Below are 21,355 nucleotides of genomic sequence, written 5' to 3'. Positions count from 1 at the left end.
CAACTGTAGCAAGTAACACAGGGGCAGCGAGACAGTTGCCTGCAGCCCCAAATTCACCACATACACCCCACACACCCCACTTTCAAAACCAGTTCTGCTTCCTACGATTTTGCAGGTGACAATATCTCTAGAGAATGTCTTTTGCAGCTTGGAGATGTTCAGTAGCCAGAATGACGTCTACCTTGCAGCGGGAGGAAGAAGAATGACTTTGGCTTCAGGATCCAATGACCTGGATTCAAATTCAAACTTAAACTGAGTGTGTGTGTGTGTGTGTGTGTGTGTGTGTGTGTGTGTTTTATCGACATCCTTTCTCCCTTTAGTATTAAGCAAATCCATGATAATAAGTACAAAAATTGCCTTGTCTGGATAATGTGCTTTAGGAAAAACTCAAACCTGCTGAAAATATTCAAGGGGTTCCAGTAGTCCTCAAAAGTACAGACTGTGTAGATGACATGGGACTTTGTCAGGTTTCCTAGGGGCTCTTCTCAGTGCTCTCATTCAAACCCCATATCTCCGTCAACATTTAATAAAGTACACTGTCAGGAATACCCTCTTCTGTAAGCAGCCAGGAGACATCAATGTGGGCATTTTTGTGTGTTTGAGCAAAGGCAGACCTGTATTTCAGAGAAATTGTTGACTATCAACTATGAGAAGGGTGGGAATTGAGGGACTGCAAGTTATAAAGGTTCAGAAGAATTCAGGAATACATTAGCATCCAAGAGAAATGAGGCAGTAACCTTGAGGTTGGAACGGAGGGAGGATATGTTTGCTTCTTTGTTTGGGAGGAGGGTGAGGTGGGGAATGGATAGGATTTTGTGACTGGCCTGATGAGAAGGGAGGTCTAATGATTAGAATCTCTACTGCAATCAACACTCACCTAGTTCTTCCCTGTGACAAACTTTAGGGAAGTTTAAAGTTGCCAACGTATTTCTCCCCAAAGAGCTCCTGGAGTTGAACCTGTAGCCAACTTAAGGCCAAATCCGGACAGTGTCGTTTTCTGTTGCTCTCAAGTTAAGAGTGCTTTTTAGACTTTTTAATTGTGTTAAGAAAAAAAAAAAAAAAAAGCCGGAGACAATATTTGGCCTGAAAAGGCCAGAATATTTGCTATCTGGCCATTTTGCTATGTTTTGGACTCATCCACACAGACACAGATTATGGGATATTGCTACAAGCCTGCCTTTTTTCAGAACCATGCACGTCAAGAACTAAAGAAGGGATATTAACAAAAATGTTTTAAGCAAGCGTTTTCCACCACTTCAGCCACAAAGCTTTCAGAAGATCTAGGGTGGGGGAAACCCAAACCTCTATGCTTAAGAGAGGCATAATTAACAAGGGCTAACATTCACTGAGCATTCACTAAGTGCCAGGAAGTAATCTAAGATTGCTCTACAGTCTTGTTTGCCACAGTTTACATCTATACAGAGACCCAGGGCAAGGATGAGTAACCTACCAGAAGTTATATGGCTAGTCATTGGCAGTTTTAAGGTTTGAACCTGGACCACAAGCTCTGTAAGCAATATATGTCCTCAGCTCTATTATGATGGGAAAAATCCTAGAAAGGGTGAGGAGAAATCAATCTCTGAAGCTTGTAAGAGATAACATCAAGTAGTCTCTAAAACTAAGAGCCACTAAAGAATTTCTAAACTCCTCTATAAGAGGACTCTGGCCCGCAGGTCAGAATGGCCTTTTTCTTTTTTCTTTTCTTTTTTCTTTTCTTTTCTTTTTTTTCTTTTTTTCAGAACGGTCTTTCTTGTCAATTCCCCGACATTCCAAAAAGTTTTAGGAGCCTGTAGCTGGGATGTCAGCCTCTCCGGAAGGGCAAACCCCAAATACGGGAAAGAATATAAGGCCCAGATGGCTGACCAGTCTGAGAACACTCGAGAAAAACTGCAACCTCATGGGAATTAGGATTTGTAATCAAAACAAGCAAAGAAACAATTATAGTCCTATGTGAAAAGCACCAGATTTTTCAAAAAAAAAAAAGTAATTGGACAAATTTAATAGACACAACAAATATATTAGGAAACCCATTATTTTTGTGGAAACTAGTAACAGCTTTAAAATCTTAGTTCTGATTCCTTTTGAAAAAAAAAAAAATCCTCACAACCCAACTTCACACTGAGAAGCAGAATTTTAAAACAAGGAAATACCTTATGCTTTTTAGAGCTCCTGAGAACTCAGAGGACAGCCTGCAGGTCAGAAAATGTAGGTCATTGTTGGCCCATTTTCCACAATCACATATATGGATAAAACCGACTATTCTTTTATTTTATTTTATTTTTTTTTTTCAACGTTTTTTATTTATTTTTTTGGGACAGAGAGAGACAGAGCATGAACGGGGGAGGGGCAGAGAGAGAGGGAGACACAGAATCGGAAACAGGCTCCAGGCTCCGAGCCATCAGAGCCCCAGAGCCTGACGCGGGGCTCGAACTCACGGACCGTGAGATCGTGACCTGGCTGAAGTCGGACGCTTAACCGACTGCGCCATCCAGGCGCCCCAAAACCGACTATTCTTGTCAAACATCACGTTGAAACCTTTTTAAGCACGGAGGATACTACATGTTCTGTGCCTCCGAGTAAGAGAAGCAAATCGAGGCCCATTCCTGATGTAAAAGCACTGGGGCCACTTGGCAAAAGCAAATAAGCGGTTCTTGCCAACTGCACAATGCACAGAAACCTGAACTCAACTTTAAAACTTTCTTTCCTTCAATCACTTCGTGGCCCAGAACAGCTTATTTCTAGGATGGCTGGTTCGTTTCAATATATTCAAACAGCTCCTTTGTGCCAAGTACCAGGAGTCAGCCAATGTGAAACCTCCCGATTCACAGCAGTCACCTCCTGCAGTCTTCGGGTACACACGCCTGGTGTGGCACAGGAGGTATTGGAAACCGCCCCGTGTTGTTCCCGAGCCTACCGTATATTCCCTACAAGTTTAACAGCTCTTTCCTGGTGACAATGGAGGGGCTCTGAAAAGAGCCTTTGGGATAGGGTGTACGGAGAACGCTACAAAGCTTTATGCCCGCTCCCCACGGATGCGGCGCGCCAGCTGGATGTCCTTGGGCATGATGGTGACGCGCTTGGCGTGGATGGCGCACAGATTGGTGTCCTCGAAGAGCCCCACCAGGTAGGCCTCGCACGCCTCCTGCAGCGCCATCACGGCCGAGCTCTGGAAGCGCAGGTCGGTCTTGAAGTCCTGCGCGATCTCGCGCACCAGCCGCTGGAACGGCAGCTTGCGGATCAGCAGCTCGGTGGACTTCTGGTAGCGGCGGATCTCGCGCAGGGCCACCGTGCCGGGCCGGTAGCGGTGCGGCTTCTTGACGCCGCCGGTGGCCGGCGCGCTCTTGCGGGCCGCCTTGGTGGCCAGCTGCTTGCGCGGGGCCTTGCCGCCCGTCGACTTGCGCGCCGTCTGCTTCGTGCGAGCCATGACAACTAGGGCTAGCTACTCAGCACTGCGGGATCAAGAACACGGGTCCCAGTACTTATAGCGACTCTCGAATCCTGATTGGACAGTAGGCGCCCGCCCCGCCCAGCCTCGCCCCGCCTCCAGAATTCACTTGGTTCAATCCATTGAGGACCGGAAGCGTCTTCCAGCCTCGCCCGCCGATCTCTGTGATGATGCACAAAGAAAATGTCGGACTTTTCAAAAAACTTCTCGGATGCATGAGCATCCCTTCCCATGTCGTATTGAGAATCCCAAAGTGCATTTCATGAATTTAAAAAGCGTCATGATTGCATTCCTGGTAAAAATGCATCTACTTTAAGTGAAGTCAATTGGCGGGACTGACGTGGTTTGCACGTCCTGCCACTGCGTTCTAAGCCAGAACTCCCAGACGAAGAGAATCGCTGTTTACCACGATCGTCCAGTTGCACCTCGGACGATGTATGGTAAGTTAGTTCGGCTTTCAGTACAAACCTGCCTTTGACAGTAAAGACTCGGCATGACCGGACGTTCAGCCACTTTGTGATGGACACACCGGGGGCCGAGTGCAGGGACGCGCGGGTATTTCAGGCACACTAGTTTCAGGTCTAACGGGTCCTAACCCACGCTAAGGACACTCATGGTACGGCGCTCAGCTAAGTCAACAAAGGGGTCTACAGCTCCTTAACAGATTTCGTGGGTGGCCCTTAGAAGGGCCTTTTGGGCAATAGGTGCGACAATTTAAGGTCATCTCAGCCGCCGAAGCCGTAGAGGGTGCGGCCCTGGCGCTTGAGCGCGTACACCACGTCCATGGCCGTGACCGTCTTGCGCTTGGCGTGCTCCGTGTAGGTGACGGCGTCCCGGATCACGTTCTCCAGGAACACCTTGAGCACCCCGCGGGTCTCCTCGTAGATGAGGCCGGAGATGCGCTTCACGCCGCCGCGCCGGGCCAGCCGCCGGATGGCGGGCTTCGTGATGCCCTGGATGTTGTCGCGCAGCACCTTGCGGTGGCGCTTCGCGCCCCCCTTGCCCAGGCCCTTCCCACCCTTGCCGCGTCCAGACATGTTTCCGGAACAAACACAATTACTCGCCGAGGTAGGAGTCTATATACTCCTCTGTCGGACCTGTTTGGGAACACCGCCGACCCACAGTATCCGCCCGGTGAGGTCTCCGACCGAGCCCAGCCCGAGTTTTCCCCATCAATGCGAGGGGCGGTGCTTACGGTCCTTGGTTAAAAAAAGGCGCCTAATGGAAAGTTCCTGCGGTTCTCTGCGCTTGCCCGGGCCTCGGTGGCCGGGTGAAATCTTGCTGTTGTTTCTGTCGCTCAGCACTGATCGAGGTGGCGACTCGTGGCGGGGCAGCTGAGCTCGCGTGGAACTCTCCTGAGCTGCGATTGCAGGCATCTGGGGCGTTTGTGAAACCGCGCCGGGCGCCGGGCGCCGGGTTCTCTCTCCGTGACCCGTCGGGCGGCCCGCGTCAGCGCCTCCTGGCTACAGGTCAAGGTGCGGTTTTTACCTCCCCGTTTCCCTTCTTTACTTATTATTGTCTTCTTTCCCTTCCTCTTCGCTGCCACATATTTTGGGGGAAGTGACTTATTCTCTTCATCTGGGTTGGAAACACTAGGTTTCTTAAATTGTTGAGGAAGGTGACCTTTTACCCATGCCTTGCAGAGCGCAGGAGCAGGCGGCAAAGCTTTTCCAAGCTCCCCCTCCCCCACCAAGTCCTTTGATGAACTGGGAAACCGACTGCACCCAGAAACCCTCTGCCTTTCATTTACAAACAACAGGCAGAATGAAGAGACTAGGGAAGACTTTATTCCAGGGAAAAAACCTTGGAAAGGCGGCGCTGGTGGTTTCCCTGATCGGGCTGTTTGGAACGGCCTCTCTCGGGCGCTGGCTTGTCTCCCAGATAATGAATCTTTTCTCCCTGGAAACCTGCTCGTCCACACCCACGCTTCTCTTTCCCCCAGCCTCTGTTAGGTTTACACTTCCTATTTCAAAAGTGTGTGATTATTTACTCCTTGAACAAATACCTAATTTTATTCCAGGAATCAGCCACTGGGTGTATCCTAAACTGTACTTCCCGTAAGTTAAAAACACTACTTGCCTGTGTTGTATTCGTGAACATTTCTTACTGAGCGTCTAGTCCCGCCTCTTTTTCCATCCCTGTTTGAAAATGGAATCTGCGTGCTTAACCTTGAGGAAGTAAAAGGTGTATCTATCTGCTGATGAATAAGGGCACTCTTTCCCCTGCACCTACAGAGAAACGGGCAGCATTCTGCTTCAATATATACCAGCTGTTCCTGGAAATATTATTTGGAGTCCAGTCTTTTCAAGACAAGTCTTGCAGCACAGAAAAGTTATGAGTGTTCCTTTGGTGAAGGTAACATACCTTGAAAGGCGTGTAATTTGATTTGATTGCATTGCCAGTGCTCTGTCCTGAAACATTCACGGTCTCTGTTTCCTGAAGGTGTAATTCCCTGTTAAATTCGAGACTCTTCATTCTCTTTTCCCCCTTGCATGGAGGGAGCAAACAGACGGGCCTGCAGATTTTTTAGCTACATCTGCTGGCAGTCTGTTCCCTGCATGCAAGGGGGAGAAGAGAATTTAAAAAGTCCCCAACATTTTAAGAGTTTAAGGTTCTCATTTCATTTAAATTAAATACTATTAAAATTCTTTTTTGCGTCTCAGCATGTAATTATGCTCATTGGCATGAGCTGTCCAATAATTTTTTGGTGAATAATTGGGATACATGCAGGGATTCCCCCGCCCCCCACATTAGGAGAGATAGTATTTTCCAAGAGAAATATTGACAACGTTTTAAGTTCTGTGAAACTTAATTAGGCCCTTAATTAGGCAAAATTAAGGCCCTTAAAAGGCCTAATTAAGGCCCTTGCCCCTTAATTAGGCGAAAGTTGCTTGCTGATCCACACCTCCCTGGTTGACAATTTTTTAATATTATTAGTTCCAAATGTTTGGCTCAATCCTTTTCAATATTGTCGTGTTTTCAATTTAATTTGCCACATCCTTATTTCCTTGTCACCTGATTTTGTTTTGTTTGTTTTGGTTAAGGCTTTGGAAGTGGCTGGGAGATTGTTTTCCTTATCTTTGACTTTTTTGTTGCTGTTCTCCACTCAGAGTTAGCTTCCCTGCTAGTCATTACTCCCTCTCCCAAATCTCATTTCTCCTGTCCCCCACATGCATGCACACTCACTTATACATGCACACAGACATGCCGGTCCAAAATGCCACTTTTTGGAGTCTTTCCACTCTGTGAACTTAGGCTCTCAAGTCCTTTCTCCCACTTTGGTAGTGTCTTACGTCCACACAGAGCAGCCTTTCACCAGCTCAGAATCTTAACTGTGAGACCCGGAAGCAAGGAGTTTCCTTTCCTTGCCCTCGCCTCAGAGCAGTTACCACCCCTGCTGGCATCCGTAAACCTTCCTTCAGCTTCTAACTCCTTCCATGTGCTGTTAAGACCAATGGAAGGGGGCGCCTAGTCTAGGTGGCTCAGTTGGTTAAACGCCAGACTTTGGTTCAGGTCATGATCTAACAGTTCGTGGGTTCCAGCCCCACGTCGGGCTCTGTTGACCCTGTGGAGCCTGCTTGGGATTCTCCCTCCCTCTCTTTCTGTCCCCCCACCCCCATCAGTAAATAAACTTAAAAAAAGGGGGAGGGGAGTAATTGAAGCGGGATGCACTGCTCCCTACTTCGGCCTCTTCCTCTCTTCATCTTACCCGTCCTCTTACCTCGGGTCATTGTGTCATTTTCTTGTCCGTTAATAGCTGGAAAAGTGATTTTCAAAACTCACTAGTCAGTGGCAACTCTTGCTTTGTTCTGAAAGTGTAAAGACTCAAGTGTATTCTCCAACATAGGCATTTCATGCCTGACATTGTCTCATTTTATCAAATGTCCTACCTTGTTTCTGCAATTTCTTACTATCACGTGATCCATGATGGTCTTTATATTGTTTCCTAAGTTTCTCTTAATTTAGCTAATTTTCATGCCTGAAATCTATCCGACAACGTTGCCGGGAAATGCTGTTCATCTTACCTTACTTATATCTCCAGGGTTGGCTACTGAGAACATAAAAACCACAGTGAAGCTGAGGGCCCTGGTGTAGAGGCCCCCTTAGCCATCCTGGCTTCCAAAGAAGGGGGAGAGGCCAAGAACGCAGTTCCTAAGCTTCTACTCTTCGAAAATGAACTGGTTGCTGTAGACTGAATGTGTGTGTCCATTCAGAATTCATAACGTTGAAACCTGAACCCTAATGTGATGGGCGTTGGAAGTGGGGATACTGACAGGCGCTGAAGTCCTGAGTGCAGAGGCCTCCCAGATGCTGTTCGTGCCTCTGTAAGAGAGACCCCAGTGATCCACTGTGTCTCCCACGGTGTGAGGACCCAGTGACATGACCGTCTGTGAATCAGGAAGTAACTTCTCAGTACACACTGAATTTGACCAAAGCCTTTGTCTTTGACTTCCCAGCCTCCAGAACTCTGGGAAATAAATTTCTGTTGTTTGTAAGCCACGCAGCATATGGTGTTCTGTCCTGGCAGCCGGAACAGACCAAGACACTGGTGTCCTGTAAATCAGGTTTAAAACGTACTCAAGATTCAGATGAACCTAGGGGAAGGGAAGGAAACATGAGATAAAAATAGAAGGAGGCAAACTGTGAGAGACTCTTAAATACCAAGAACAAGCTGGAGGGGGGGGGAGGGGCTAGCTGGGGGATGAGCATTGAGGAGGGCACTTGTGATGAGCCCTGGGTGTCATTGTAAGACATGAATCACTGGGTTCTACTCCTGAAGCCGAGACTACACACTGTATGTTAACTAACTAGAATTTAAATAAATAAAGAAGAAAGGGGGGAAAAAAAAAAAAAGGACTCAGAATTGGTGCCTTTGGTTTTGGTGGTTATTCCAGGTCATTTGTGAGTAAAGCCAGAAAATTCTGTTGGAGATCATGGCCCAAGAGCCCAGGTATGAACTGAATGAGGATGAGCAGGGATGAGCGTTTGGTTCAGCTTTTGTTTTTGCCATTTACTTGTTTCTTGATCTTAGAAGAAAGAGCACTTCTTGGAACGCAGCCACTATATTTTCCTTATTCATGCCCTTAATTTATCTCTACTCTTTTGCTTTCACAAATAGCACTTTGATGAATATTCTCGATATGTCCTTTTATGGGTCTGTAGGAGAATTTCCTTTGGGCATAGACCTAGGCATACCCAGTTCTACGAAGTAAATTAGAAAATTCTTCAAAATGTATTGTGTAAGACCACCATCAGCAAACCACCACAGGAAAGGAAGTTTCTCCACCTCGCATGCCACGTGTGATTTTTACCCAGTATTTCATTATTTTAACTTGCATTTATCTGATTACCTAGTGAAGTACAAAAATTCTTCATATAATTGTTAGCTGTTCAACTGCCTCCATTTAAAGTCAGATTTTTTTTTTCTTTAAGATAGGCAATAAACTAATATATTCAAGGCATATTTTCTTCCACAGAACTATCATCCCTATAAACCCTGTTTCAGGCCATTTATGTAGGTGAAAATTTTTAAGTGCACTTGGTACCAGTTTCCATCTCAGAAATACATTATTTCTAATCTATCCAGATAAGAAACCTTATTACTGGTAGAGATATATTTAGAAATGCATTTTTTACACTTAATCTCTTTCATAATGAGAACCGTGTCAGTGGGGGACAACTGGCAGCATAGCCCGCTGCAGAGTGAGCAACCCCCATGCTTCCTTCGTAAAGAATCTTTGGCCGGGTGCCTGGGTGGCTCAGTCAGTTGAGCATCGGACTCTTGGTTTCAGTTCAGGTCATGATCACACGTTTTGTGACTTCAAGCCCCTGCATCAGGCTCTGTGCTGACAGTGGGGTTCCTGCTTGGGATTCTCTCCCCCTCTCTGTTCCTCCCCTGCTTGTGCTGTCTCTCAAAATAAATAAACTTTAAAAAATATACATAATGAATTCTTGGTGACTTTGCTTGCTTCCCTGCTTGATGGCCTCTCAGGGCTTCTCCCCTCTGGAGAGCCTGTGGGCAGTTCTAAAACCGTCTGTTCTCATCTAATTATCTCAGCATCTCCCCTGCCTCCTAAACACTGGTGTTCCCGGGCAACAAGTACTACCCGGAATTGGAAGACAAGTTTGGAGAATCCCACCTTGTGAGACAGAAACTTCACAGAAATAAGAATCTTCAAAGAAATAAGATTGGCCACTAGCAGAAGTGAAATCCTTTTTACGTGTTGCTGAGTATTACTGATCAAATTAGATTGTTTTCCAAATATCAACCAATGACAATAGTGACCGACTCCTGAATGTAATCTTATAAGAGGATTTGGGTTTATTTCCTCAATGTTACGAGACACACCACACTAGGAATTCTAGATGAAATTAGGTTTACTGGGTCTTACTGTGCACTTAACATCTCCTCTGGGGGGTGGGGGGGGGTGGGTACTCTCCTACAGTCTCATATATTACCACATTTATCTTTAAAGCAATCTCTTGAAAGCAAGGATCCATTTCATCATTAAGGAAAATGCCATCTAAAATAACTTCTAATCTGGGCATCTGGGTGGCTCAGTTAAGTGTTCGACTTTGGCGCAGGTCATGATCTCCCGGTTTGTGGGTTCCAGCCCAGCATCGGGCTCTTTGCTGACAGCTCACAGCCTGGAGCCTGCTTTGGATTCTGTGTCTCCCTCTCTCTCTGCCCCTCCCCCACTCATGCTCTGTCTCTCTGTGTCTCTCTTGAAAATAAATAAAACATTAACAAAAAAATTTAAAATAACTTATAATCTACATGTTTGCTAGTCTCTACTGGTGTGGAATCTGGGAAAAGGAGAGTCACAGAATAATGATTTGTAATGGTTTATTTAACAAGTATATCTGACCATTAGAAATGGTACTTCTGGGGGCGCCTGGCTGGCTGAGTCTATGGAGCGTGCAACTTCTGATCTCCGAGTCATGAGTTCAAGCTCCACGTTGGGTGTAGAGATCACTTAAGTAAATAAGTAAATTTAAAAAAGAGAGAGTACCTTCAACAGGTAAATTTCCAAAAAGAGAGAGAGAAAGCGCTGCTGAGAGCGAGAAAGGACTCAGCTGTAGTCTCTAGCCCAGCCTGCATGAACACCACACTTCCCATGCCCTCTAAAGTCTGCAGCTGGAGGTGACCAAACCAGGTACTTCAAAGCAGCTTCAAAGCAGCCCTACCTGAGGAGAGGAACCAAAGACTTCATCTTCCTTCTGAATCTTTTGAGGCACAAAGCTGGTCTCCAGCCTCTCTGGACAACAGCAAAAGAAAATCCTGCTGCCAACGGGGCAGTGGCTATGGCGCAGAGCTGTGGGGTGTGGTCATCTCGTCTAGACTGATGGAGTCCATTGGGTGACCACTAACTCTTCTGGGTGTTTTTTTCCCCCAGTGCATTGGTTATTCACTGTTGTGTAGTGAATTATCCCCAAAACTTAACAGAAAAATGTATTATTTCACACAGTTTCTGGAGGTCAGAAAACAGTGGTTTAGCTGGGTGGTCTGGTTCAGGGTCTCTCAAGAAGAGTCAAGCTGTCCACAGGGGCCATGGTCACTTGAGGCTTGACTGGGGCCAGAGATGGCTGGGGCTCCCGTGGCTGTTGGGAGTTGTTCATGGAATGTTGGAGAAAGCGTCAGTTTCATGGGCTGCCTGCATGTCCTCCCAACACAGCAGCCAGGGTCCCCCAGGGCAAGTGGCGGGAGAGAGAGCAAGGAGGACAGTACCTTCTGTGACCTCGTCTCCAAATAGCTCCCCATTACTTTGACTTCATGCCTTTGCTTTATCCCATTCACTAGAAGCCAGTCCCTAACCAAATCCAGTCCAAACTCAAGGGGAAAGGAATTAGGCTCCATTTTTTGAAGGTAAGAGTATCAAAGAATTTTTGAACGTGTCCTAAAACCACCTTTTCTATGCCCAAACTTAGTCTTCCAACAGAATATTCCTCACTGTTCCATAGACACTCTTCCATAGACACCCCCACCCCCACCCTCCGATCCCAGCAGGTGTCCTGTCTGAGGACCTGGAAGATAGCAAAACAACCTGACTTCTGCCCTGAGCCTTTTTGCCTAAAGGAAAATAGGCTTTCCTGCCCCTAGCTTTGCTTTCCTTTTTTTAAAATTAATTCTTTATTTTCCTACAGCCATTGGAGGCTTATCCAGGTCTTCCATCCTAGGGTTTATTGAAAGACTCTTAAACAGATCTACTAGCTTTGCCCCCTAATACTTGGGTACTTATGGAAAAGATAAACGTTTCTACAGCTAGTGAAGCAGTAGTTAGTGATAAGCCCTGTCCAAACCCCAGCTACAGTCAGGTTCACATCCAAAAAGATATGCAAAGATACTTTGGACACTGTCAAGCTTTCTATAGTTGTCAGTATTTTATCTACGCACCGTGGGAATCACAATAGTGGTGATTACACGCAGGATGACAGGTGCAATGCCGGTGGCGGTGAGCACGGTAACTGCCTAGGGCTGAATGGAGCTATCTTGGGTGGAAAAGACAGCAAAATCAGCAATACATTCGTTCAACGAGGATTTAATTAGCACCTGCCGTGTATCAGGCTTTTAGTATTCCAGAGATAGGACAGTAAACAGAGAGAAAAAACTCTGGCCTCATGACATGTATGTTTTATGGGGAGAGAAGAGTGGGCTGGTTGGCCTCCAGGCCTCCGGTGCCAGGCCCCCAGAAGCTGGCAGAGGAGGACCAGAGGGCCAATGCGCTGAACTTAGACTATCTTTTCTTAGCATGTGTGTGGAGGAAAGTAAACATTCCTGAGCTTTATCCTATACAGTTACCAGATGTTAGTGCTAAACAATGCGAAATGCCATGAGAATGGTCTGAACACGAAGCTCATTTGTTTGGCAAACAGAGCTACGGCCTCAGCCAAATTCCGGCTTTTTGCTTTTTTGGGGTTGTAGAAAAGGAATGGAATATCGGTAAGAAAACGTGAGGCCTGCACGCCTGCTAGGTTCTAGGCAAAACACTAGCAGTGCCCGATTTTAACCTGGCGGCAACCGCCACGTCCTGGGAACCCGGACAACTCAAATCTTTCAACTCCATGGAAGAACTTCAACGTGCAAGTAACTTGTCCTCCCGCGTGCAGTGGATACACCAAAGTTGCACCGAACTCCACTCCCAGATTGTAGGAGATGGGGCGGGAGGTACCGTATCTATGCTGAATCTTGCTTTACTTGGTGGCAAAGTTCCTTTCCTGAAGGTTTTCTATCCTTACATCTGGAGGACTTAAAGGACCAAACAGCAACCTGGTCTCTGCAGTCTTTATAAACCGTCTACTAAGGAACAGCTTTCGTATTTAATAGAAAACGAACCCAGGAGGCAAGGCCTCCGCCACTAAACGTATTTAGCATAAAGGCGAAGCGACACTAGCTGGAGAAAAATTGTGGTACGCCGACCCCACTTCCCTGCTCTCTTCCACGAAGCCTGCACTTTTAAGTCAGTAGCAGCCCGGAGTACACAGCTTCTCTCCGTGAAAACAGAAGTGGCTCTGAAAAGAGCCTTTGGGGGAGGGGGGAGGAAGCGAGGGCGCCCGGACCAGCTTCGGGAGAAGTTTACGCCCGCTCCCCGCGGATGCGGCGCGCCAGCTGGATGTCCTTGGGCATGATGGTGACGCGCTTGGCGTGGATGGCGCACAGGTTGGTGTCCTCGAAGAGCCCCACCAGGTAGGCCTCGCACGCCTCCTGCAGCGCCATCACGGCCGAGCTCTGGAAGCGCAGGTCGGTCTTGAAGTCCTGCGCGATCTCGCGCACCAGCCGCTGGAACGGCAGCTTGCGGATCAGCAGCTCGGTGGACTTCTGGTAGCGGCGGATCTCGCGCAGGGCCACCGTGCCGGGCCGGTAGCGGTGCGGCTTCTTGACGCCGCCGGTGGCCGGCGCGCTCTTGCGGGCCGCCTTGGTGGCCAGCTGCTTGCGCGGGGCCTTGCCGCCCGTCGACTTGCGCGCCGTCTGCTTCGTGCGAGCCATGAAAGTGAAGCTCGCGCTGCGAAAACCAGCGACTGGAGAGTCGGCGCTGGGACCAGACTTTATACTGATGATACGATCCTGATTGGCCAGAACTGTCGCGGGAGTAACCTGATTGGTTTCTCCTTCAATCCTCATCTGAGTCCTAAAATCTCTGAAACCGTTTTGTTTTCCATGCTGACTTTATTTCCTATTACAGGAACAAAATCATTGCTGTACTCCATCCTAAGTTTACTGTTTTCAACCAAAATGTTAAGATTCCACCAGTGAAACAATCGGACCTGGAATTTGTGGAAGTCAGCGCCTAAATTATCTTTAAAAATGCATTTTTATTTCAGTTTCTTCCCCTTTTCAAATATGGCGGGGGGTGGGGGAGCGGGAATTACACCAGAATAATGTATTCGTTAGTCTCATTTTAAATAAATTCCGCTTCCTGACTGCATAATTTAGGTCTGCTTTTAATGACAGTACTAAGACCTGGAATAAAGAAGGTTTTACACTAAGACAGTGACTCTTTGGAACAACCAGACTGCCCTATGTGGTGTGGGGAGGGGAGCTGGCTATGTCAGTCCAGGTTATCAGTTGAGTAGTTATGACACCTTCACTAACCGATTTTGATGAAATCAAGTGCCTTTTTGGATTAACTCCTAAATTGTATGCTAAATTTAACCAGGGCGGAGTGGTGAGATTAAGCGGTCAACACTTAGAGCTTTTTCAAATAGTTCTGAAAGTTTTAGGACGCTTTAATTGACCAGTGGACCATCAGGTTCTGCTAGTAAGACTCAGGGTGGGGGCGGGAGGACAAAACAGGTTTAATATGTAGAGTAGTTGCTGGAAGAGAAACTTAATTCCCCAGAACACTGTACTCGTGGGGAGGTGACCAAGAGGTATTTTAATGGCTTTATTGAGCAAACCCGAGTCCAAAGTAACTTGGGCAAACCAAAGGAGACTTCACTTAGGGCCCCTCGAACTTACACGTTTCAGCAAAATGCGTGTTCAGTTCTTCCACAGAAATGGTGGGTGGCTCTGAAAAGAGCCTTTGATCTCAAACTGAAATATGGGAATTCAAACTTTATTTGCCCTTGGCCTTGTGGTGGCTCTCGGTCTTCTTGGGCAGCAGCACGGCCTGGATGTTGGGCAGGACGCCGCCCTGCGCGATGGTGACGCGGCCCAGCAGCTTGTTGAGCTCCTCGTCGTTGCGGATGGCCAGCTGCAGGTGGCGCGGGATGATGCGCGTCTTCTTGTTGTCGCGGGCCGCGTTGCCCGCCAGCTCCAGGATCTCGGCCGTCAGGTACTCCAGCACGGCCGCCAGGTACACCGGCGCGCCGGCCCCGACCCGCTCGGCGTAGTTGCCCTTGCGGAGCAGGCGGTGCACGCGGCCCACCGGGAACTGCAGCCCGGCCCGCGACGAGCGCGTCTTGGCCTTGGCGCGAGCCTTGCCGCCCTGCTTCCCGCGTCCAGACATGACCACCTAAACACCCTACAGGCACTTGGCAAAACGAGGGCAAAACCAGCACTTTTTATAGCCCTGATTGGGCGCGAAAAAGAAGACTTTGTATTGGGTAAACTTGTGGCTTTATTTTCTCCAACGAGAATGCAGCTTTGGGAGTCTTGCGTTGTGATTGGACAGAACTAACTACTGACGTCATGTTGACTAGTCACCAATCAGACCCAGGACTGTAACTTACACCTTATTTGCATAAAGGCTTCTATATAAAAAGGACAAAGGGGGGGGGGGTCACTGCCTGCAGTGCATTTTTCTTTTCTCCGGATTGCTTTACGAGTTCTCACGGTCATGCCTGAGCCAGCCAAGTCCGCTCCCGCCCCGAAGAAGGGCTCCAAGAAAGCGGTGACCAAGGCGCAGAAGAAGGACGGCAAGAAGCGCAAGCGCAGCCGCAAGGAGAGCTACTCGGTGTACGTGTACAAGGTGCTGAAGCAGGTGCACCCCGACACCGGCATCTCGTCCAAGGCCATGGGCATCATGAACTCGTTCGTGAACGACATCTTCGAGCGCATCGCGGGCGAGGCGTCGCGCCTGGCGCATTACAACAAGCGCTCGACCATCACGTCCCGGGAGATCCAGACGGCCGTGCGCCTGCTGCTGCCCGGGGAGCTGGCCAAGCACGCCGTGTCCGAGGGCACCAAGGCCGTCACCAAGTACACCAGCTCCAAGTGAGTGCTGGGAGACACGATCCAACCCAAAGGCTCTTTTCAGAGCCACCTACATTTTCCGAGAAAGCAGCTGGCTTATTTTGTCTCGTTTCCTTTAGAAGTGTTTGGGGCTGGGTTCGGACTGGGAAAGAGCGGGGAAGAGCGGTAGGAGGCTAAGCCCCCCGCAAGAGCGGTTGGGTAAGCATTTAAGCTCATTGTCCTTCAACTTTAGTGTGGTTTCTTAGGCGCCCTTTGGAAGGTGGCCTTGTCCTCTGCTCCGGTAGCCGAAATTTCGCCTTTATTTATCAGTGGAGCCCCCGTCATTAATCCTTGGTTGCCTGCAGAGCCCGCCGATAAGCTACGCTACTTCCTGGGGAGGAACTCCTTAATTTTACCACGTTCCTGAACTCGTGGGCATCATTTTCATCTCCTTTTTTTTCTTTGCTCTTTCCGAGACTGGTTTTTTGTCTCCATCCTCGGAGGCCTTAGGGTGGCGCGTTAGGCCTCCTTGTCCTCTTCTGCCATCTTGTGGCAAAAAAGCGGAGGCACGGATCTAAGGCTTCCCGAGGACAACCAATTTGGAGGGTAGGTGCAGTTACTGTTTGTCTCTTTACCCGCTGGATATGAGTTTCCCTGACAGTCACTCGTGCACATGATAGAAAGTCGTGGAGAGTATTGCCGTCTGGTTAAAGCTGTCAAAAGAAAAAAAAAAAAAAAAAAGCAAAATACTCTGCACCCTAAAATAAGTTTTAAAGAAATAAGAGTTGTAGGGTCCTGCGCTCTCTAATTGCTGGTCCTCAAAGTAACAAGCGCTTTGTTTCCTGTGAACCTAAACACCGGACAGAACCCTCAAACCCCTGATTTTGCTGGCTGCTCTTCGAAGGCATGTCAGGATTTAGGAATATGATTACACGTAAGTAAGTTGCACTTTTTCCACCATGAAGGGGCCAGTATAGACTTGGTAACCCCAATTTTGCAGGTCCCTCTGCGCTTTTAAATATGTGTTTCCCCCAAAGTCTGACTCTTCCCCTCTTTGCAGGTAGACCTTTTCTTTCTAGATATTTCTGTCTCGTGCTCCTGCATCGATACTTCTACTGCCTAATTAAGTCCCACCATTCTACTAAAATGCTTGCAATAGTCTTCTGGTGTTGCCACAACAAAATACCATTTATCGTGTTGTTTAAGCAACATATATTATTTTCTCACGCTGCTGGAGGCTACGAGTCCAAGATCAAGGTGTGGGCAGGGTTAGCTTCCCTCTGCTTACACCTGTGTCCTCGTGTGGGCTTTTTTCTGTGTTTGCACACCTCTGGTGTCTCTCCTTCTTCCTGTAAGAACCTCAGTCCTATTGGATCAGGACCTTCCTTATGACTTCATCTAACCTTAATTACGTCTTAAAGGCTGTGTGTCCAAATACAGTCACGCTGGGGTTTGAGAGAACACAATTTAATCCATAACAGCACATTAAGCCATTTTCCATGCTTTGCTGTCAACCTTCCAGTCCAAATTGTCTTTCACAAAACATCTACACTTAGCTTACAGGGCTGCTAACAAGACAGCTGTGCTGTTCCCTACGCTGGGGGTTTCAAATTAGATGCTCACAAAGGCCCAGCCCGTAAGAGCCAAACTGGCTGGATATTAGAAACCACGCCTCATCTGCACAAAAAAACAGTCTTCGCTCTTTTTCTTCTTTTTTAAATGTTTATTTATTTTTGAAACAGAGAGAGAGACAGAGCATGAACAGGGGAGGAGCAGAGAGAGAGAGGGAGACACAGAATCCAAAGCAGGCTCCAGGCTCTGAGCTGTCGGCACAGAGCCCGACGCGGGGCTCGAACTCACGGACCATGAGATAGTGACCTGAGCCGAAGTTGGATGCTTAACCGACTGAGCCGCCCAGGGGCCCCTCTTTGCTCTTTTTCTTGAAGCACATGGACTTTCCATACCAAATGTCATTTTCCCGGTTTTAATGGCACATTTCGCTGTTCTCTTGTGGATGCTATAATGCCAGCTAGCATCTGCCCATGAAGGGGACCAGCGGGAACTTCAGAGACCTGAAGAACGTGAGGCCTATGAGGTAGATTTCACCTACTTGTTGCCCTGCAGGGGCTGCGAGCCCTGGACAGCGAGTCTCTCCAAATTTCAGGAGGATATGAGATGCATTTGAATATGGAATATTCTAAAATTTCAATACGGGCAACCAATAAAAAATGCGTAACATGGTGCGCATGAAACAAAATGTGAGAGTCTGTGTCTCACTTCAATGAACAGCAGGAAGTAAGGGACTAAACGAGAAAGACGAGCTGGGTTCAGGGGAACAAGGGTGGGCCCTTTATGGAAGGGATTCACACTAGGAAGGGGAGAGGTGGAGCTCCGGTTCGGATTCCCGGTGGCGCCTTCAGTCCTTCCCTCTCATTCCTCATAAGACAGGAGAGGCGGGGACAGTCACTAAAGAAAAGACTGGACCAAAGAAAAGTAGATACAGGAGAATATATCACAATAAGACAAACATAACATAATCCGATATGAATGGGTTTATTTAACCAGGTAACTATCAAATCCACAATAAATAACTCCACCTTTCACCGCTTTTATTTCATTGCTGGTAGCAAGCTTAAAGAATTAAAAAATCTGTTAGCTTTTTATCCATTTATTTAATCGGCAGAGAGCAGCCGTTGAAAGCCTGCAGTGTGCAAGACCCTGTGCTCTGCCCACACCTTCCAGGTGAGGAATGGATTCTTTTCTGTGGAGGATGTAGGAAGCTGGGGAGATCTGGGAACTGGATCTGGGCTTTGGTGGCAGGGGATGTATAAGGGACAGCTTGTCATGGGCACAGGAATCTCTGCTAATGCCCAGAGATCTCCAACTGTGAGCTTAAGGGTTGTGAGCTTTAAGACGTTGTTTTAAGACTGCAGAATCTAGTGAGTCACTGCTTTTACTTTATGTTATTTTTTATTTTACTTTACCTTCATGCCTGTGGGAGAAATAAGAACCAAACTGTCTTCTGATCAAAGAAATATCACAAAGGGAAAGGTCTTGGGGCGACAAGGAGATTCGATCTAGCATGTTATTACCGGGGTAGCACATTGTTAAAAAGACAATCATTGGCAGACTTAGAATTTAAATGTTACTTTCACAGGTCATAGGAACGATCTGAGGTCCACGTGTTTGAAAATCTTTCATCAGAAACGTCGGTGGCCAGGTCCATTGATGAAGCCTTACAGGACCCATCCCTCTCTGTAGCAAAGAAGGGGCTTTCTCTCTCCCGCACCGAAAAGGGTATGTTTCGTAAAGTCTAGGTGCTGGTATTCCACTAATTGGTACCTCCTGATAAAAGCAGGCCTGCGAGTGAAATGTTGGCGTGGAGAAATAAGAAGGGAAAGGGGATTGTTAATAAAATTACTATGAGCTGTCAGAATAAATTACCAGCTACCTGGAAGTGGATGAAGGGGACACCAGGGTGGCCTTTCAGTGGCGCACTGTGGCAGCCTCCCGGTCACGTGGCCGCTGGAGGGTGCATCTTCGATCGCCTTTGAATGATTAGGCTATTTGACAACTTGATAGAGATAGGCTGTCAGTTGTAGACATTAATAAAATGCACATGATTCCGGGTGATGAACGTGGAAAGGAAGGTGGGAAAAAGTGAGCTGGTCCCAGTCTCTTGTCTTCCCCCCAAAGCTCATCAAATGGACACTCAGCTCCGCAAGAAGAATCTGGCTCCACACAAGGAAACTCTGCAGTTTGGAAATCTCTGTAATCTGCCTTAAAAGCCATCCAGTGAAGACGACGATCAAAGACCAGCACTTTGAGGAATCAGAAGGCTTGAGTCCCATCCACCATCCATCCCAGCAGCAACAGCCACACCTTTCTGGGTGTTTTACCAGATTGACCTTTTAAAATAAGCATTGTGCTATTTCAATACAAGCCTCCATGTGAGTCGTTCCCAGACTCTTGGCAAATAAAGATTATTTATTTTTAAACAATGGGAGAGATGCACATCCGATTCATGTAGTGTTGCCCAGAGGAAGAGGATGGTAGGATTGAGGTGAAGTTAGAGCTTCAGTTTTGTGTGGGCTTCCCCCCCCACCCCCGCCCCCCCCCACGCCCCCCCCACCCCCCACTCCCCGCCACCCCCCCCACGCCCCCCACCCCCCCAACTCCCTCCCCCACCCCGCCTTTAAGTATAAAAGAGATTTCTAGTGACCATGCCACAATGTTAAATAATAGATCGATTTTGTGTGGTCATTTTCGTATTCCATAATTTTTTAAAAGGTAAGAGAAGGTGAAGAAAAACGTCACATATTGGTGTTTGGTGTATTAGAAATTGTAGCTTTTCACATATTCACCAAATCACCAAAACGGACACAAATCTCCATTCTTGTGAACTTAGATCCCAGGAGGGAGAAAACATATACTATAAAATACACGGCATGCCACGTGCTAAGGAGGAAAACAGTGGGGGAGAGATTGTTGGACAGTTGTCATTTTAAATACCTCAAAATGTCCTTAACTAAATCTCCAAAACTGAAAATAGCTCTTTACGGTTCTTTTGAAATCGAAGCCTAGAGTCTTGTGGTCTTACCACATGGTACTGGGTAGATATGCGACCTTACAGCTGATGGTTAAAATGAATTCTCTCCTCTCTGACCTGGGGCACCTGACCTTGCTTAATTAGAAACTTTTTGATTTGTAGGTTATTTTCGTCTCCAAAAGAATTCCCCTGCCAAAACCTGCCAAAGCTTTCATTAGAGATGGTGGGGAGGTTATGTTCTCTTTTTGTGGGGTTTTGTTTTTTGAATAAAAGAAAAAAAGGCCAGCTAGCAGAGGATGGTTTCGATCCATCGACCTCTGGGTTATGGGCCCAGCACGCTTCCGCTGCGCCACTCTGCTCAGCACGGCGCGGTAGCTTTAGGAAGGCCTTTTGTTATATTTTCCTCCAAAGGCTGCCAGCAGCTTTTGTATTTTGTTTTTGAGATAATTGCGTTTTTTCCCTTAAAGCTCACTCATTATTCATGCTTCCAAAAGGACAATGAGCCCAGGGTGCACTGACCCCAAATATTCTGAATGCAAAACACTTCATGATTCCGTCGGGAAAACAGCCGCGCCCCGCCCGCCCCGCTGATCTGAGCGGGAGCGAGTCTGCACCTCACAGTCCCACCCCGTACGAGTAGCCCCCCAAAATCCAGCGTGGGAGGCATCCTACGTCTGCACGCACGGGAGCGATTTAAAAAAAAATTAGAAAGGATCCAAGAGATAAAAACAACCCAAAGGGCCCCTTGCATTGGCCGGGAATCGAACCCGGGCCTCCCGCGTGGCAGGCGAGAATTCTACCACTGAACCACCAATGCCCGGTAGGAGCAGCCCTACGCCAGCGCTAGAAATGGCCGCGGCGCCGCAACACCGACAACCGTGTATATTTTTCCCTTAGCTCGTGTTCTGTTCTTATTGACTAGAACCCGGTGATGCCCCTTCTTCCCCTCTTTTCAGGAAAACCTCACTTTCGTTGCAAGTTCCGCGACCGGGAGGCCGGCCGGGCGGGGGCGGAGCGGTGGGACCTCCGGCCACTTGGTGGGACGCTCGGGACGCGGTGGGGGCAGCGAGGTCGCGCCCCCGGCAGGCGGTGAGGGCAGCGCCGTGGGCCTCCCGGAACGCGGTGGGGATGGCCCGGTGGCGCCCTCTGCTGGCCGCCACGGAGAAAAGCAAAGCCGGGCTTAGGCGTCCTTCGGTTGCCATAGAAACCCCGTCAGTGTCTAGGGCGCAGAGCTGTCAATGAAAGGTAA

General features: G+C 47.9%; 5 protein-coding genes and 2 non-coding genes across 7 annotated transcripts; 1 reads left to right on the top strand and 6 right to left on the bottom strand.

Annotated features, from left to right (window-relative positions):
- Positions 1-2,955: 2,955 nt before the first annotated feature.
- LOC131513623 (histone H3.1) lies at positions 2,956-3,461 on the bottom strand. Its single transcript, XM_058732747.1, has one exon. It carries the CDS (start codon positions 3,422-3,424, stop codon positions 3,014-3,016), a length of 411 nt encoding a protein of 136 aa, XP_058588730.1. The 5' UTR covers positions 3,425-3,461; the 3' UTR covers positions 2,956-3,013.
- A 657-nt stretch (positions 3,462-4,118) lies between these two features.
- LOC131513634 (histone H4) lies at positions 4,119-4,482 on the bottom strand. Its single transcript, XM_058732758.1, has one exon. The coding sequence runs from the start codon at positions 4,480-4,482 to the stop codon at positions 4,171-4,173; it is 312 nt and encodes a 103-aa protein (XP_058588741.1). The 3' UTR covers positions 4,119-4,170.
- An 8,464-nt stretch (positions 4,483-12,946) lies between these two features.
- On the bottom strand, positions 12,947-13,439 carry LOC131513620 (histone H3.1). The gene has a single exon (XM_058732744.1). The coding sequence runs from the start codon at positions 13,428-13,430 to the stop codon at positions 13,020-13,022; it is 411 nt and encodes a 136-aa protein (XP_058588727.1). The 5' UTR covers positions 13,431-13,439; the 3' UTR covers positions 12,947-13,019.
- Positions 13,440-14,444: 1,005 nt separating this feature from the next.
- On the bottom strand, positions 14,445-14,910 carry LOC131513618 (histone H2A type 1-E). Its single transcript, XM_058732742.1, has one exon. The coding sequence runs from the start codon at positions 14,890-14,892 to the stop codon at positions 14,500-14,502; it is 393 nt and encodes a 130-aa protein (XP_058588725.1). The 5' UTR covers positions 14,893-14,910; the 3' UTR covers positions 14,445-14,499.
- Positions 14,911-15,188: 278 nt separating this feature from the next.
- Positions 15,189-17,814, top strand: LOC131513617 (histone H2B type 1-C/E/F/G/I). Its single transcript, XM_058732741.1, has one exon. The coding sequence runs from the start codon at positions 15,223-15,225 to the stop codon at positions 15,601-15,603; it is 381 nt and encodes a 126-aa protein (XP_058588724.1). The 5' UTR covers positions 15,189-15,222; the 3' UTR covers positions 15,604-17,814.
- Positions 17,815-20,393: 2,579 nt separating this feature from the next.
- On the bottom strand, positions 20,394-20,465 carry TRNAM-CAU (transfer RNA methionine (anticodon CAU)). Its single transcript has one exon. It is a non-coding gene; the product is annotated as a tRNA-Met (tRNA).
- A 387-nt stretch (positions 20,466-20,852) lies between these two features.
- Positions 20,853-20,923, bottom strand: TRNAG-GCC (transfer RNA glycine (anticodon GCC)). The gene has a single exon. It is a non-coding gene; the product is annotated as a tRNA-Gly (tRNA).
- Between the last annotated feature and the right edge of the window lie 432 nt (positions 20,924-21,355).

This window comes from Neofelis nebulosa, chromosome 6, assembly GCF_028018385.1.
Source record: "Neofelis nebulosa isolate mNeoNeb1 chromosome 6, mNeoNeb1.pri, whole genome shotgun sequence".
Classification (NCBI taxonomy): domain Eukaryota; kingdom Metazoa; phylum Chordata; class Mammalia; order Carnivora; family Felidae; genus Neofelis; species Neofelis nebulosa.
Note: the sequence above shows the minus strand (reverse complement) of the source record. Positions and strands in the feature narration are given on the sequence as shown.